Genomic DNA, 18,329 nt, shown 5'->3' on the forward strand with positions numbered 1-18,329 from the left:
ATTTTAAAAAATCCACGAGCTTTGCTTAGTTTCCCAAAAATATTTAAAAAATCCACGAGCTTTGCTTAGTTTCCTAAAAATATTTAAAAAAATCCACGAGCTTTGCTTAGTTTCCTAAAAATATTTTAAAAAATCCCCGAGCTTTGCTTAGTTTCCTAAAAATATTTTAAAAAATCCACGAGCTTTGCTTAGTTTCCTAAAAATATTTTAAAAAATCCACGAGCTTTGCTTAGTTTCCTAAAAATATTTTAAAAAATCCACGAGCTTTGCTTGGTTTCCTAAAAATATTTTAAAAAATCCACGAGCTTTGCTTGGTTTCCTAAAAATATTTTAAAAAATCCACGAGCTTTGCTTAGTTTCCTAAAAATATTTAAAAAAATCCACGAGCTTTGCTTAGTTTCCTAAAAATATTTTAAAAAATCCACGAGCTTTGCTTGGTTTCCTAAAAATATTTTAAAAAATCCACGAGCTTTGCTTGGTTTCCTAAAAATATTTTAAAAAATCCACGAGCTTTGCTTAGTTTCCTAAAAATATTTAAAAAAATCCACGAGCTTTGCTTAGTTTCCTAAAAATATTTTAAAAAATCCACGAGCTTTGCTTAGTTTCCTAAAAATATTTAAAAAATCCCCGAGCTTTGCTTAGTTTCCTAAAAATATTTTAAAAAATCCCCGAGCTTTGCTTAGTTTCCTAAAAATATTTTAAAAAATCCCCGAGCTTTGCTTAGTTTCCTAAAAATATTTTAAAAAATCCACGAGCTTTGCTTAGTTTCCTAAAAATATTTTAAAAAATCCACGAGCTTTGCTTGGTTTCCTAAAAATATTTTAAAAAATCCACGAGCTTTGCTTAGTTTCCTAAAAATATTTAAAAAAATCCACGAGCTTTGCTTAGTTTCCTAAAAATATTTAAAAAAATCCACGAGCTTTGCTTAGTTTCCTAAAAATATTTTAAAAAATCCCCGAGCTTTGCTTAGTTTCCTAAAAATATTTTAAAAAATCCACGAGCTTTGCTTAGTTTCCTAAAAATATTTTAAAAAATCCACGAGCTTTGCTTAGTTTCCTAAAAATATTTTAAAAAATCCACGAGCTTTGCTTAGTTTCCTAAAAATATTTTAAAAAATCCACGAGCTTTGCTTAGTTTCCTAAAAATATTTTAAAAAATCCACGAGCTTTGCTTTGTTTCCTAAAAATATTTTAAAAAATCCACGAGCTTTGCTTAGTTTCCTAAAAATATTTAAAAAAAATCCACGAGCTTTGCTTAGTTTCCTAAAAATATTTTAAAAAATCCACGAGCTTTGCTTAGTTTCCTAAAAATATTTTAAAAAATCCACGACCTTTGCTTTGTTTCCTAAAAATATTTTAAAAAATCCACGAGCTTTGCTTAGTTTCCTAAAAATATTTTAAAAAATCCACGAGCTTTGCTTAGTTTCCTAAAAATATTTTAAAAAATCCACGAGCTTTGCTTAGTTTCCTAAAAATATTTAAAAAATCCACGAGCTTTGCTTAGTTTCCTAAAAATATTTTAAAAAATCCACGAGCTTTGCTTAGTTTCCTAAAAATATTTTAAAAAATCCACGAGCTTTGCTTAGTTTCCTAAAAATATTTTAAAAAATCCACGAGCTTTGCTTAGTTTCCTAAAAATATTTTAAAAAATCCACGGGCTTTGCATAGTTTCCCAAAAATATTTTAAAAAATCCACGAGCTTTGCTTAGTTTCCTAAAAATATTTTAAAAAATCCACGAGCTTTGGTTAGTTTCCTAAAAATATTTTAAAAAATCCACGAACTTTGGTTAGTTTCCTAAAAATATTTTAAAAATCCCCGGGCTTTCGAGGATTTTTTAAAGAATATTTTTTCATGGTGTCTAAGAGCCATAAACAATTTCGTCAATCGATTTGCTAAACCTCCAAACAATAAAAAACTTTCTGCTACTTTCGCAATTATAATAAATAAATTTTGAAACTTTATCAAAATAATAGCCGGTAATAGCCATTTTATGTTGTTGTTCATTGTCAGCAATGATTAATACAAAACTGAATCGACGTCTAGTTTTCACAATGTTATCAAAAATGAAAATTGAAATACTCCCAGACAACAAAAAAAAACCTACTCAAAATTTTGAGTTGAACTCATTGCCTCCACTAATACTCAACGTATTCTTATCAGTGCGTTCGGGAGTACATATTTTTCTTTGCTGATATTCAGTCAAATGTGAAAATTGACAACTCGACCTCCTATATAAACAATTAAATAAACAATAATTAAGTTTAGTTGTATATTTGTGTAACGAAACGAAGAACGCGGATAGAACGAATTGTTTATTTGGAATCGAATTGCAGACTTTTATAAGAAAATTGCTTGCAATATTTTGCAGCAGTCAATTTTTTTCGTGGAATTATGAACGAAGTGTTTAAATTTTAAATTTATATTTGGTGACCTAAAATAATTTTAAACATAACAAACATGAAATTTGTTTGGGCCTTATCAGCCCTCTTAGTGCTCTCCTGGAGTTACCAAACAGAAGCCGCCTGTGGTTATAAGGTATGGGATGGAGAAAGTGAAATGCGAAAAGTTGTACATAAGAGTGTGTTAAAAAAGAATGGAATAAAAATAAATATACAAAAACTAATTGAAACTTTTGTAAAATAAAAATATAAAGAAGTGGAATTGTTAGTGTTTAGCGTCCAGTTATGTTGTGGTATTATTATTCAGACTAGTGGTAATGCAAATGATTGCTTACTTAGTAATGGGCATGGCTATAACGACTGTAAATTTTATGCTGATTGTCGTCAAGTTTAATACGTACTGAAGTGCTTCTGAGTTAATAAATTTTGTTATCATATTTTGATTTGGCTTCTTGTAAACAATATCATAAATTTTGGTTTTATATATTTTTTTAACGTGATTGTGATCAATATAAAGACAATCTAATCAATAATGGACTTCATTGTCATTAACCGACATTGCATATAGTACTCATTTCCATATGATTTGGGTCCTTATTATAGGGTTTGGTGTATTGTTGTCTTGAGATCAACTTAAATGGAAAATACTTTTAAAAATCCACGAGACTCTATTTGTACCCTAAAAATAATTTAAAAAAGGAGCTTCAATTAGTCCCCCAAAAACAAATTAGAAAAAACAGTCGCATCTATAAGTACCCTAAAAATAATTTTAAAAATACGGAAGCTTCCATTAGTCCCCTAAAAATAATTTTATTTGTCTCCCAAACATATTTTAAAAAATCCACGAGTATCTTTTTGTCCCCCAAAAATATTTTGTAAAATCCACGAGGCCCTACTTAGTTTAGAAACAATATTCTTAAAAATGCACGAGGCTCTACCAACTTTAAAGAATATATTCTTAAGAAATATTGTTAAACATTTACGAACCTCTGCTAAGACTAAGAAAATATTCTTAAAAATCCACGAGCCACTGCTAAGTCTAAAAAAGTATTCTTAAAATCCACGGGCGAATGCTAAGTGTAGAAAAAATATTCTTAAAAATCCACGAGCCTTGCTAAGTCTAAAAATGTATTCTTAAAAATCCACGGGCTTCTTATAAGTCTAAAAAAGAATTCCTAAAAATCCACGAGCCTCTGCTAAGTCTAGAAAAAATATTCTTAAAAATCCACGAGCCTCTGCTAAGTCTAGAAAAAATATTCTTAAAAATCCACGAGCCTCTGCTAAGTCTAGAAAAAATAATCTTAAAAATCCACGAGCCTCTGCTAAGTCTAGAAAAAATATTCTTAAAAATCCACGAGCCTCTGCTAAGTCTAGAAAAAATATTCTTAAAAATCCACGAGCCTCTGCTAAGTCTAGAAAACATATTCTTAAAAATCCTTGAGCCTCTGCTAAGTCTAGAAAAAATATTCTTAAAAATCCACGAGCCTCTGCTAAGTCTAGAAAAAATATTCTTAAAAATCCACGAGCCTCTGCTAAGTCTAGAAAAAATATTCTTAAAAATCCACGAGCCTCTGCTAAGTCTAGAAAAAATATTCTTAAAAATCCACGAGCCTCTGCTAAGTCTAGAAAAAATATTCTTAAAAATCCACGAGCCTCTGCTAAGTCTAGAAAAAATATTCTTAAAAATCCACGAGCCTCTGCTAAGTCTAGAAAAAATATTCTTAAAAATCCACGAGCCTCTGCTAAGTCTAGAAAAAATATTCTTAAAAATCCACGAGCCTCTGCTAAGTCTAGAAAAAATATTCTTAAAAATCCACGAGCCTCTGCTAAGTCTAGAAAAAATATTCTTAAAAATCCACGAGCCTCTGCTAAGTCTAGAAAAAATATTCTTAAAAATCCACGAGCCTCTGCTAAGTCTAGAAAAAATATTCTTAAAAATCCACGAGCCTCTGCTAAGTCTAGAAAAAATATTCTTAAAAATCCACGAGCCTCTGCTAAGCCTAGAAAAAATATTCTTAAAAATCCACGAGCCTCTGCTAAGTCTAGAAAAAATATTCTTAAAAATCCACGAGCCTCTGCTAAGTCTAGAAAAAATATTCTTAAAAATCCACGAGCCTCTGCTAAGTCTAGAAAAAATATTCTTAAAAATCCACGAGCCTCTGCTAAGTCTAGAAAAAATATTCTTAAAAATCCACGAGCCTCTGCTAAGTCTAGAAAAAATATTCTTAAAAATCCACGAGCCTCTGCTAAGTCTAGAAAAAATATTCTTAAAAATCCACGAGCCTCTGCTAAGTCTAGAAAAAATATTCTTAAAAATCCACGAGCCTCTGCTAAGTCTAGAAAAAATATTCTTAAAAATCCACGAGCCTCTGCTAAGTCTAGAAAAAATATTCTTAAAAATCCACGAGCCTCTGCTAAGTCTAGAAAAAATATTCTTAAAAATCCACGAGCCTCTGCTAAGTCTAGAAAAAATATTCTTAAAAATCCACGAGCCTCTGCTAAGTCTAGAAAAAATATTCTTAAAAATCCACGAGCCTCTGCTAAGTCTAGAAAAAATATTCTTAAAAATCCACGAGCCTCTGCTAAGTCTAGAAAAAATATTCTTAAAAATCCACGAGCCTCTGCTAAGTCTAGAAAAAATATTCTTAAAAATCCACGAGCCTCTGCTAAGTCTAGAAAAAATATTCTTAAAAATCCACGAGCCTCTGCTAAGTCTAGAAAAAATATTCTTAAAAATCCACGAGCCTCTGCTAAGTCTAGAAAAAATATTCTTAAAAATCCACGAGCCTCTGCTAAGTCTAGAAAAAATATTCTTAAAAATCCACGAGCCTCTGCTAAGTCTAGAAAAAATATTCTTAAAAATCCACGAGCCTCTGCTAAGTCTAGAAAAAATATTCTTAAAAATCCACGAGCCTCTGCTAAGTCTAGAAAAAATATTCTTAAAAATCCACGAGCCTCTGCTAAGTCTAGAAAAAATATTCTTAAAAATCCACGAGCCTCTGCTAAGTCTAGAAAAAATATTCTTAAAAATCCACGAGCCTCTGCTAAGTCTAGAAAAAATATTCTTAAAAATCCACGAGCCTCTGCTAAGTCTAGAAAAAATATTCTTAAAAATCCACGAGCCTCTGCTAAGTCTAGAAAAAATATTCTTAAAAATCCACGAGCCTCTGCTAAGTCTAGAAAAAATATTCTTAAAAATCCACGAGCCTCTGCTAAGTCTAGAAAAAATATTCTTAAAAATCCACGAGCCTCTGCTAAGTCTAGAAAAAATATTCTTAAAAATCCACGAGCCTCTGCTAAGTCTAGAAAAAATATTCTTAAAAATCCACGAGCCTCTGCTAAGTCTAGAAAAAATATTCTTAAAAATCCACGAGCCTCTGCTAAGTCTAGAAAAAATATTCTTAAAAATCCACGAGCCTCTGCTAAGTCTAGAAAAAATATTCTTAAAAATCCACGAGCCTCTGCTAAGTCTAGAAAAAATATTCTTAAAAATCCACGAGCCTCTGCTAAGTCTAGAAAAAATATTCTTAAAAATCCACGAGCCTCTGCTAAGTCTAGAAAAAATATTCTTAAAAATCCACGAGCCTCTGCTAAGTCTAGAAAAAATATTCTTAAAAATCCACGAGCCTCTGCTAAGTCTAGAAAAAATATTCTTAAAAATCCACGAGCCTCTGCTAAGTCTAGAAAAAATATTCTTAAAAATCCACGAGCCTCTGCTAAGTCTAGAAAAAATATTCTTAAAAATCCACGAGCCTCTGCTAAGTCTAGAAAAAATATTCTTAAAAATCCACGAGCCTCTGCTAAGTCTAGAAAAAATATTCTTAAAAATCCACGAGCCTCTGCTAAGTCTAGAAAAAATATTCTTAAAAATCCACGAGCCTCTGCTAAGTCTAGAAAAAATATTCTTAAAAATCCACGAGCCTCTGCTAAGTCTAGAAAAAATATTCTTAAAAATCCACGAGCCTCTGCTAAGTCTAGAAAAAATATTCTTAAAAATCCACGAGCCTCTGCTAAGTCTAGAAAAAATATTCTTAAAAATCCACGAGCCTCTGCTAAGTCTAGAAAGATATTCTTAAAAATCCACGAGCCTCTGCTAAGTCTAGAAAAAATATTCTTAAAAATCCACGAGCCTCTGCTAAGTCTAGAAAAAATATTCTTAAAAATCCACGAGCCTCTGCTAAGTCTAGAAAAAATATTCTTAAAAATCCACGAGCCTCTGCTAAGTCTAGAAAAAATATTCTTAAAAATCCACGAGCCTCTGCTAAGTCTAGAAAAAATATTCTTAAAAATCCACGAGCCTCTGCTAAGTCTAGAAAAAATATTCTTAAAAATCCACGAGCCTCTGCTAAGTCTAGAAAAAATATTCTTAAAAATCCTCGAGCCTCTGCTAAGTCTAGAAAAAATATTCTTAAAAATTCACGAGCCTCTGTTAAGTGTTGAAAAAAATATTCTTAAAAATCCACGAGCCTCTGTTAAGTGTTGAAAAAAATATTCTTAAAAATCCACGAGCTTCTGTTAAGTGTTGAAAAAAGTCTAGAAAAAATATTCTTAAAAATCCACGAGCCTCTGCTAAATCTAGAAAAAATATTCTTAAAAATCCACGAGCCTCTGCTAAGTCTAGAAAAAATATTCTTAAAAATCCACGAGCCTCTGCTAAGTCTAGAAAAAATATTCTTAAAAATCCACGAGCCTCTGTTAAGTGTTGAAAAAAATATTCTTTAGAATCCACGAGCCTCTGCTAAGTCTAGAAAAAATATTCTTAAAAATCCACGAGCCTCTGCTAAGTCTAGAAAAAATATTCTTAAAAATCCACGAGCCTCTGTTAAGTGTTGAAAAAAATATTCTTTAGAATCCACGAGCCTCTGCTAAGTCTAGAAAAAATATTCTTTAAAATCCACGAGACTCTTGAAAAAATATTCCTGAAAATCCACGAACCTCTGCTAAGTCTAGAAAAAAAACTGTTCTTAAAAGTCCTCGAGCCTTTTCTAGTTGCAGAAAAAATACTTTTTAAAGTCCACCAGACTCCGCAAGTGACAGGGTATTCCGCATGACCTATTTGCAGATCATTACTACACCTTACCGATTTATTTGTTTATTTATATCTGTTATGTCACAATAATTCATATCTTGACATTTATTTTTATCTTTGTTTTTTTTTTCGCAGGCATGTCCCGCCTCAAAGGCCAATATGATAAATGTACACTTGGTGCCCCATTCACACGATGATACCGGATGGTTAAAAACAGTCGATCAATATTACTATGGTAGTCGTAATGGTATACAACATGCTGGTGTCCAATATATTTTGGATAGTGTGGTGACAGAACTATTGAAAGATAAGAGCCGAAGGTAGGCGGAGATAATATTTTCTTCGAAGAAGATTTTTTAATAATGTTTTCTCTTCTGCAGATTCATTCAAGTTGAATCGGCGTTTTTCTTCAAATGGTACAAAGAACAAACTGCTGCTGTGCAAAAGAATGTCAAGACCTTGGTCGATGAGGGTCGTTTGGAATTTACCGGTGGTGCTTGGAGTATGAACGATGAGGCGGCGGTACACTATCAAAGTGTTATCGATCAATTTACAGTTGGTTTGAAGTAAGTTTTTGGGTGGAAATACTCAGAATATATTTCCGAAGCTAGACAATAAAAATGTTTTGTTTCTCCTAGATCCCTTGTCGATACTTTTGGTGCCTGTGCCCGTCCTCGCGTTGGCTGGCAAATTGATCCATTTGGTCATTCGCGTGAAATGGCTTCCCTTTTCGCTCAAATGGGTTTTGATGGGGAATTCTTTGCCCGCATGGATTATGTGGAGAAGAATACACGTCTCAATAATATGACCGGTGAAATGATATGGAAAGCTTCCGATAATTTGGATGAAAGATCGGAAATTTTCACCGGAGTCCTCTACAATCATTATTCAGCTCCTCCAGGTTTTTGCTTTGATAACTTGTGTTCCGATGATCCCATTATTGATGGTGACAGTTATGAGAATAATGTTAAGGCTAAGGTAGGAGCAGGAGAGATCAAGATGAACGGATAAAATGTTAACGTTTTTTTATTGTTTTTTTAGGTTGATGATTTCATTACCTATATACACAAAATGGGAAGCTATTACCGGGCCACAGACTTGCTGGTGCCAATGGGTGATGATTTCAATTATGAAAATGCATATGTGAATTATAAGAATATGGATAAGTTGATCAAGTGAGTAGAGATTTTAAACTCCCATAAACCCCTAATTCTGAGATCCGGTGGCTCTTATGTCTTCGATTTTCTTATATTCCTTCTCTCTCCTCTTCTTCAGATACGTCAACGAACGCCAATTGCAGGGTGCCAAAGTGAATGTGTTCTATTCCACACCAGCATGCTATTTGAATGCTTTGCACAACACGAACATGACATGGCCCGTCAAGACTCAAGATTTCTTCCCCTATTCCACAGATTGGCATACCTATTGGACGGGTTACTTCAGTTCTCGTCCCACCCAAAAACGTTTTGAACGTGATGGTAATCATTTCCTGCAGGTTGCCAAACAATTAACCACCATGGCCAATCTTACCACCACAACGGCATTTGCTAATCTCGATAGCCTACGACAAGCTATGGGTATTATGCAGCATCATGATGCCATTACGGGTACTGAGAAGCAACATGTTGCCAATGATTATGATCGTATGCTCACCCGGGCCATCAATTTGGCTGAGAATAATACCCGCGAGGCTCTGCGTAAGCTGACCAATCTAACAAGTGGAGAATTTGCCAGTTGTCTTCAATTGAATTTGAGCATTTGTGAATTTAGTCAATGGAGTCCGAATAATTTGGTTGTTACCCTTGTCAATCCCTTGGCCCATCCCTCCACACAATATGTACGGATTCCCGTGAAGAATGGTACCTACATTGTTACAGATGCCACAGGACGTGAAGTGAAATCGGAATTGGTTCCAGTGGCTAAAGAAGTTTTGACCTTAACTCATCTGAGACCAAATATAACGGAACATGAATTGGTATTCTCTGCCTATGTGGAAAAGGTTGCCAGCTATTATGTGAAAGTGAAGGCACAACCGAGATCATTTGAGGAGCAAGTGGAGATCAATGAAATAAAGGTACCGCAGAGGTTCCTTAAGCAAAGTTATTCGAAATATCAGAAGGCAAGCCCACAGAAAATAGAACCTGCAGCTGTTGGAGATACTGTGGTGCAAAATTCGGTAAGCTTTTAAGTCCATGAAAAATATTCTTAAAAATCCAAGAGTCGCGGAAAGTCCTAGGAGAAATATTCTTAAAAGTACACGGGGCTCCGCAGAAACATATTTTTTAAAATACACGGCGCTCAACCATCCACAAAAAATATTTTTAAAAATCCACGTGGCTCTGCTAACCGCAGATAAATATTTTTAAAAATCCACGGGGCTGTGCTAACAGCAGATAAATCTCAAAAAAAAAAAATCCACGGGGCTCTGCTAAAAATCCACGAGCCTCCGGAAAATATTTTTAAAAGTCCGCGAGTCTCTAGTAAATACTTAAAAATCCACGAGCCTCTGTAAAATATTTTAAAAAATTCACGACCCTCTCGAAAATATTTTTAAAAATCCACTAGCCTCTGGAATATATTTTCTAAAAACCATCAGCTTCTGGAAAATATTTTGAAAAATAAACCAGCCTCTGGAAAATTTTTTGAAAAATCCACGAGCCTCCGGAAAATTTTATGAAAAATCCAAAAGCATCTGGAAAATATTTTCAAAAATTCAGGAGCCTCTGGAAAATATTTTTAAAAATCGACGAGCCTCTGGACAGTTTTTTGAAAAATCCACGAGCCTCTGGAAAATATTTTTAAAAAAATTCAGGAGCATCTGGAAAATATTTTTAAAAATCCACGAGCCTCTGGAAAATATTTTTTAAAAACCACGAGCCTTCGTAAAATATTTTTAAAAATCCACGAGCTCCTGGAAAATATTTTAAAAAATCTGTGAGCCTCTGGAAATATTTTAAAAAATTCACGAGCTCCTGGAAAATATTTTAAAAAATCTACGAGCCTCTGGAAATATTTTTTTAAAAACCACGAGCCTTCGTAAAATATTTTTAAAAATCCATGAGCTCCTGGAAAATATTTTAAAAAATCTACGAGCCTCTGGAAATATTTTTTAAAAACCACGAGCCTTCGTAAAATATTTTTAAAAATCCATGAGCCTCTGGAAAATATTTTTAAAAATCCACGAACCTCTGGAAAGTACTGTAAATAACCCACGAGCCTCTGAAAAATATTTTAAATAATCCATGAGTCTCCGGAAAATTTTTCAAAACATCCACGAGCCTCTGAAAAATATTTTAAATAATCCACGAGCCTCTGAAAAATATTTTACAAAATGTACGAGCCTCTGGAATTTTTTTTTAAAAAATCGACGAGCCTCTGGAAGATATTTTAAAAAAATTACTAGCCTCTGGAAAATATTTTTAAAAATCCACGAGCCTCTGGAAAATATTTTTTAAAATCCACGAGCCTCTGGAAAATATTTTCAAAAATCCACGAGCCTCTGGAAATTTTTTTAAAAGGTTCACGAGCCTCTGGAAAATATTTTTAAAAATCTACGAGCCTCTGGTTAATATTTTTAAAAATCTACGAGCCTCTGGTTAATATTTAAAAAATCCACGAGCTTCTTGAAATTTCTTTAAAAAATCCACGAGCCTCTGGAAAATATTTTTAAAAATCCACGAGCCTCCGGAAAATATTTTTAAATATCAACGAGCCTCTGGAAAATATTTTTAAAAATCTACGAGCTTCTGGTTAATATTTAAAAAATCCCCGAGCTTCTGGAAAATATTTTTAAAAATCAACGAGCCTCTGGAAAATATTTTAAAAAATCCACGAGCCTCTGGAAAATATTTTAAAAAATATACGAGCCTCTGGAAAATATTTAGAAAAATCCACGAGCCTCTGGAAAATATTTTTAAAAATCCACGAGGCTATGGAAAATATTTTTAAAAATACACGAGGCTATGGAAAATATTTTTAACAATCCACGAGGCTCTGGAAAATATTTTTAAAAATCCACGAGGCTCTGTCAAATATTTTTCAAAATCCACGAGCACTTGGAAAAAGTTTTTTAAAAAATCTACGAGCCTCTGGAAATATTTTAAAAATCCACGAGGCTGTGGAAATTTAAAATATTTCCAGAGGCTCGTTCTCAAAAAGTATGTTTAAAACTTTCGTCTTTCTTTCATCATTTATTAACCACGTTTCCTTCTATCTTTTTCAGCAAATTAAATTGACCTTCAATAGCAACGGCACTCTCTACAATGTTCAAATGAACGGTGTGGCGGAGGATATTACCCAACAATTCTATTACTTTAAGGGTGCCTATGGCAATAATGGTGAATTTAAAAATCGTTCCTCGGGTGCCTACATCTTCCGTCCCAATGGTACAGAGGTACTGATTGGTACGAAAGCCAACTTGACCATTTACAATGGTACCTTGGTTAAGGAGGTTCATCAACATTTCAACGATTGGGTTTCGCAAGTTATACGCATCTACGAGGGTGTAAATCGTGTGGAATTTGAATGGCTGGTCGGTCCCATTCCCATTGAAGATAATGTGGGCAAGGAAGTGATTACCCGCTTTACATCGAATTTGAAAACGGCCGGAGTATTTTATACCGATTCCAATGGCCGTGAAATGTTGCGACGTGTACGTAATGAAAGAGAATATTTCAAACCCAATATGACGGAAAGTGTTTCGGGTAATTACTATCCCATAACATCACGCATAGCTATGGAAACTTCGGCCAGACGTGTGGCTCTATTAAACGATCGTGCCCAAGGAGGTTCCAGTTTGAAAGATGGAGCATTGGAGTTGATGTTGCATCGCCGTCTGTTGCGTGATGATGCTTTTGGAGTGGGCGAGGCTCTCAATGAAACTGTCAACGGCAAGGGCTTGGTGGCCCGCGGTAAAGTTTATCTCATGCTGAGTCCAGTATCTAAAGCAAATGCAGTCAATGAACGTTTGGCTGAACGTGAATTGCATTTACCATTCTGGAAATTCTTTAGCAATTCCTCAACAGCTACTAGTAAGGTTTTACCACGCATACCTTCATTCAGCTCATTGCCTGTTGGTATTGAAGTCCTCACCCTGGAACCCTACTCAACAAATGAACGTTTGCTGCGCTTGGAGAATTACTTAAACAAAAATGAAACCACCAGTGTAACCTTTAATATTCGCTCGCTCTTCGATGCCTTGGGTGGTACGGAAATACGTGAAACCACATTGGATGGTAATTTGGCTTTGGGTAGCATGAGTCGTTTTAAATTCCAACCCGATGGTACAGTACCCAAGAAGGTGGAATATTACACATCGAAACACACACCCCTGGCGGCGGTGGCAAAGGATGCTGTTGCCAAATTCCAAATCACCATGGATCCAATGCAAATTCGTACTTTTATTCTAAAATGGAAATAAAGACGGAAAATTAAATAAATTTGAAATATGGAGTATGGAAAAATTTTGAGTATGATGTTTTATTTTTAAATATCCACCAACCCCTATTATACTCGAAAAAATATTTTAAAAAGTCCAAAAGCCTGTGCTAGTCGCAGAAAATATTCTTAAATACCAACGAGGTCCGTTAGTCTTAAAGAAAATATTCTTAAATACCAACGAGGTCCGTTAGTCTTAAAGAAAATATTCTTAAATACCAACGAGGTCCGTTAGTCTTAAAGAAAATATTCTTAAATACCAACGAGGTCCGTTAGTCTTAAAGAAAATATTCTTAAATACCAACGAGGTCCGTTAGTCTTAAAGAAAATATTCGTAAATTACCAACGAGGTCCATTAGTTTCAGAAAAAAATATTTTAAAAAATCCACGAGCCTCTGCTAGTCGCAGAAAAAAATATTTTAAAAAATCCACGAGCCTCTGCTAGTCGCAGAAAAAAATATTTTAAAAAATGCACGAGCCTCTGCTAGTCACAGAAAAAATATTTTAAAAAATCCACGAGCCTCTGCTAGTCGCAGAAAAAATATTTTAAAAAATCCACGAGCCTCTGCTAGTCGCAGAAAAAATATTTTAAAAAATCCACGAGCCTATGCTAGTCGCAGAAAAAATATTTTAAAAAATCCACGAGCCTCTGCTAGTCGCAGAAAAAATATTTTAAAAAATCCACGAGCCTCTGCTAGTCGCAGAAAAAATATTTTAAAAAATCCACGAGCCTCTGCTAGTCGCAGAAAAAATATTTTAAAAAATCCACGAGCCTCTGCTAGTCGCAGAAAAAATATTTTAAAAAATCCACGAGCCTCTGCTAGTCGCAGAAAAAATATTTTAAAAAATCCACGAGCCTCTGCTAGTCGCAGAAAAAATATTTTAAAAAATCCACGAGCCTCTGCTAGTCGCAGAAAAAATATTTTAAAAAATCCACGAGCCTCTGCTAGTCGCAGAAAAAATATTTTAAAAAATCCACGAGCCTCTGCTAGTCGCAGAAAAAATATTTTAAAAAATCCACGAGCCTCTGCTAGTCGCAGAAAAAATATTTTAAAAAATCCACGAGCCTCTGCTAGTCGCAGAAAAAATATTTTAAAAAATCCACGAGCCTCTGCTAGTCGCAGAAAAAATATTTTAAAAAATCCACGAGCCTCTGCTAGTCGCAGAAAAAATATTTTAAAAAATCCACGAGCCTCTGCTAGTCGCAGAAAAAATATTTTAAAAAATCCACGAGCCTCTGCTAGTCGCAGAAAAAATATTTTAAAAAATCCACGAGCCTCTGCTAGTCGCAGAAAAAATATTTTAAAAAATCCACGAGCCTCTGCTAGTCGCAGAAAAAATATTTTAAAAAATCCACGAGCCTCTGCTAGTCGCAGAAAAAATATTTTAAAAAATCCACGAGCCTCTGCTAGTCGCAGAAAAAATATTTTAAAAAATCCACGAGCCTCTGCTAGTCGCAGAAAAAATATTTTAAAAAATCCACGAGCCTCTGCTAGTCGCAGAAAAAATATTTTAAAAAATCCACGAGCCTCTGCTAGTCGCAGAAAAAATATTTTAAAAAATCCACGAGCCTCTGCTAGTCGCAGAAAAAATATTTTAAAAAATCCACGAGCCTCTGCTAGTCGCAGAAAAAATATTTTAAAAAATCCACGAGCCTCTGCTAGTCGCAGAAAAAATATTTTAAAAAATCCACGAGCCTCTGCTAGTCGCAGAAAAAATATTTTAAAAAATCCACGAGCCTCTGCTAGTCGCAAAAAAAATATTTTAAAAAATCCACGAGCCTCTGCTAGTCGCAGAAAAAATATTTTAAAAAATCCACGAGCCTCTGCTAGTCGCAGAAAAAATATTTTAAAAAATCCACGAGCCTCTGCTAGTCGCAGAAAAAATATTTTAAAAAATCCACGAGCCTCTGCTAGTCGCAGAAAAAATATTTTAAAAAATCCACGAGCCTCTGCTAGTCGCAGAAAAAATATTTTAAAAAATCCACGAGCCTCTGCTAGTCGCAGAAAAAATATTTTAAAAAATCCACGAGCCTCTGCTAGTCGCAGAAAAAATATTTTAAAAAATCCACGAGCCTCTGCTAGTCGCAGAAAAAATATTTTAAAAAATCCACGAGCCTCTGCTAGTCGCAGAAAAAATATTTTTAAAAATCCACGAGCCTCTGCTAGTCGCAGAAAAAATATTTTAAAAAATCCACGAGCCTCTGCTAGTCGCAGAAAAAATATTTTAAAAAATCCACGAGCCTCTGCTAGTCGCAGAAAAAATATTTTAAAAAATCCACGAGCCTCTGCTAGTCGCAGAAAAAATATTTTAAAAAATCCACGAGCCTCTGCTAGTCGCAGAAAAAATATTTTAAAAAATCCACGAGCCTCTGCTAGTCGCAGAAAAAATATTTTAAAAAATCCACGAGCCTCTGCTAGTCGCAGAAAAAATATTTTAAAAAATCCACGAGCCTCTGCTAGTCGCAGAAAAAAATATTTTAAAAAATCCACGAGCCTCTGCTAGTCGCAGAAAAAATATTTTAAAAAATCCACGAGCCTCTGCTAGTCGCAGAAAAAATATTTTAAAAAATCCACGAGCCTCTGCTAGTCGCAGAAAAAATATTTTAAAAAATCCACGAGCCTCTGCTAGTCGCAGAAAAAATATTTTAAAAAATCCACGAGCCTCTGCTAGTCGCAGAAAAAACATTTTAAAAAATCCACGAGCCTCTGCTAGTCGCAGAAAAAATATTTTAAAAAATCCACGAGCCTCTGCTAGTCGCAGAAAAAACATTTTAAAAAATCCACGAGCCTCTGCTAGTCGCAGAAAAAATATTTTAAAAAATCCACGAGCCTCTGCTAGTCGCAGACAAAATATTTTAAAAAATCCACGAGCCTCTGCTAGTCGCAGAAAAAATATTTTAAAAAATCCACGAGCCTCTGCTAGTCGCAGAAAAAATATTTTAAAAAATCCACGAGCCTCTGCTAGTCGCAGAAAAAATATTTTAAAAATCCACGAGCCTCTGCTAGTCGCAGAAAAAATATTTTAAAAAATCCACGAGCCTCTGCTAGTCGCAGAAAAAATATTTTAAAAAATCCACGAGCCTCTGCTAATCGCAGAAAAAATATTTTAAAAAATCCACGAGCCTCTGCTAGTCGCAGAAAAAATATTTTAAAAAATCCACGAGCCTCTGCTAGTCGCAGAAAAAATATTTTAAAAAATCCACGAGCCTCTGCTAGTCGCAGAAAAAATATTTTAAAAAATCCACGAGCCTCTGCTAGTCGCAGAAAAAATATTTTAAAAAATCCACGAGCCTCTGCTAGTCGCAGAAAAAATATTTTAAAAAATCCACGAGCCTCTGCTAGTCGCAGAAAAAATATTTTAAAAAATCCACGAGCCTCTGCTAGTCGCAGAAAAAATATTTTAAAAAATTCACGAGCCTCTGCTAGTCGCAGAAAAAATATTTTAAACAAGTGAGCAAAGGCTATAGTCGGGACGGGGCCGACCATGTGATACCCTACACCACTACCCCTGTGCATAAGCTTTTCAGTGGTAAACATTTCTTTTAGGAAATATAAACCGACTACCACCAAAAATAATATGCCTCTCTGTCTCTGGGACCCCCATAAGCAACCAAAATTTTGTGACCATCCGATTAAAATTGCGACCTGTAGCGTGATTATAAACAAATCGGAAAATGGGATGCATTACCGACTATTGCGATATCCTTGTTGTTTGAGCAGCTACGACAACCTACTTTACATCGTTGTAAAGGTGATCTTTTCTACTTTCCTTGCTTTTGATATATGTACCTCTTAAAGAAACAGAGATATTGGTTTTGAAATAAAACGTAGACCTTTTCTCCAAATAAGTTTTTGCCCATTCCGACCCTTGAATATTATCCGACCATCATTAAAATCAGTAGGCTTCTTCCTCTGGGGGACCCCCAGTAACCCCTAAACTTTCGTGACGATCCGATCAAAATTGCGACCTGTGGCGTGATTACAAAAAAATCGGAAATGGGATGCATTATCGACTATTGCCATATCTCTGCTATTTGACTACCTATGACAACCTAATTTACACCGTTGTAAAGGTGATATTTTCTACTTTCCTTTCCATGTTTTGCTTTTGATATGCCTCTTAAAGAAACAGAGAGAAGCAACCAAAATTTTGTGACCATCCGATTAAAATTGCGACCTGTAGCGTGATTATAAACAAATCGGAAAATGGGATGCATTACCGACTATTGCGATATCTTTGTTGTTTGAGCAGCTACGACAACCTACTTTACATCGTTGTAAAGGTCATCTTTTCTACTTTCCTTGCTTTTGATATATGTACCTCTTAAAGAAACAGAGATATTGGTTTTGAAATAAAATGTTGACTTTTCTCCAAATAAGTGTTTGCCCATTCCGACCCCTAAATATTATCCGACCATCATCAAAATCAATATGCTTCTTCATCTGTGAGACCCCCATTAACCCTGAAATTTTCGTGACGATCCGATCAATATTGCGACCTGTAGCGTGATTTCCAAAAAATAGAAAAATGGGATGTATTACCGACTATTGCGATATCTCCGTTATTTGGTTACCTACGCCGACCTAGTTTGCATCATTGTAAAGACGGGATCTTCTACTTTCATAGTCAGGCTTTGCTTTTGGAAAATTTTCAACCAAAGCTGTGATATTTGTCAATATAATTAAAATCGCAAAAATTAAAATTGGTGTTTTATTTGCTACTATTGCGATATCTTCGTTGTTTGATCACCTACGAGCACCTACTTTACATCATTAGAAAGATGATATTTTCTGCTTTCATTGTCAGGTTTTGCTTTTGGTATACCCCATATAGAAGCTGAGATATTGGCTTTGGAAAAAAACGTTGTCTTTTTATCCACCTAAGTTTTTTGCCCTTTCCGACCCCTAAATATTATCCGACCATCACCAAAATCAATAGGCTTCTTCCCCTCCGGGACCCCCATCAACATCCAAAATTTCGTGACGATCCGATCAAAATTGCGGCCTGTATCGTGATTACAAGGTTTAGATGGACAGACGGACAGACGGACGGACGGACGGACTGACGGACGGACACACATAGCCAGATCGACTCAGCTCGTTGAGACATTCATTTTGATATATATAAGTATGGGTCTACGACCATTATTTCGATGCGTTACAAACTTTTTGGCCAAAACTAACTTATAATACCCTCCCCACATAGTGGTGTAGGGTATAAAAATCCACGAGCCTCTGCTAGTCGCAGAAAAAATATTTTAAAAAATCCACGAGCCTCTGCCAGTCGCAGAAAAAATATTTTAAAAAACCAACGAGCCTCTGCTATTCGCAGAAGAAATATTTTAAAAATCCAAGAGCCTCTGCTAGTCGCAGAAAAAATATTTTAAAAATCCACGAGCCTCTGCTAGTCGCAGAAAAAATATTTTAAAAAATCCACGAGCCTCTGCTAGTCGCAGAAAAAAT

General features: G+C 34.7%; 1 protein-coding gene across 1 annotated transcript; it reads left to right on the plus strand.

Moving 5' to 3' along the window:
* Positions 1-2,257: 2,257 nt before the first annotated feature.
* LOC141393887 (lysosomal alpha-mannosidase-like) lies at positions 2,258-12,890 on the plus strand. Its single transcript, XM_073967490.1, has 7 exons — positions 2,258-2,535; positions 7,564-7,748; positions 7,809-7,994; positions 8,067-8,406; positions 8,470-8,603; positions 8,704-9,604; positions 11,651-12,890. The coding sequence occupies exons 1-7, from the start codon at positions 2,458-2,460 to the stop codon at positions 12,845-12,847; spliced, it is 3,021 nt and encodes a 1,006-aa protein (XP_073823591.1). The 5' UTR covers positions 2,258-2,457; the 3' UTR covers positions 12,848-12,890.
* The last annotated feature ends 5,439 nt before the right edge of the window (positions 12,891-18,329 follow it).

Source organism: Musca autumnalis, unplaced genomic scaffold (genome assembly GCF_047663935.1).
Source record: "Musca autumnalis isolate F117 unplaced genomic scaffold, ASM4766393v1 scaffold_2, whole genome shotgun sequence".
In the NCBI taxonomy this organism is placed as follows: Eukaryota; Metazoa; Arthropoda; class Insecta; order Diptera; family Muscidae; genus Musca; species Musca autumnalis.

Excerpts from the sequence above, each read along its gene's own strand:
- LOC141393887 (XM_073967490.1), top strand. The coding sequence starts at position 2,458 with ATGAAATTTGTTTGGGCCTTATCAGCCCTCTTAGTGCTCTCCTGGAGT. Across the intron at positions 2,536-7,563 it reads AAGCCGCCTGTGGTTATAAG|GCATGTCCCGCCTCAAAGGC; the intron begins GTATGGGATGGA and ends TTTTTTTCGCAG. Across the intron at positions 7,749-7,808 it reads TTGAAAGATAAGAGCCGAAG|ATTCATTCAAGTTGAATCGG; the intron begins GTAGGCGGAGAT and ends TCTCTTCTGCAG.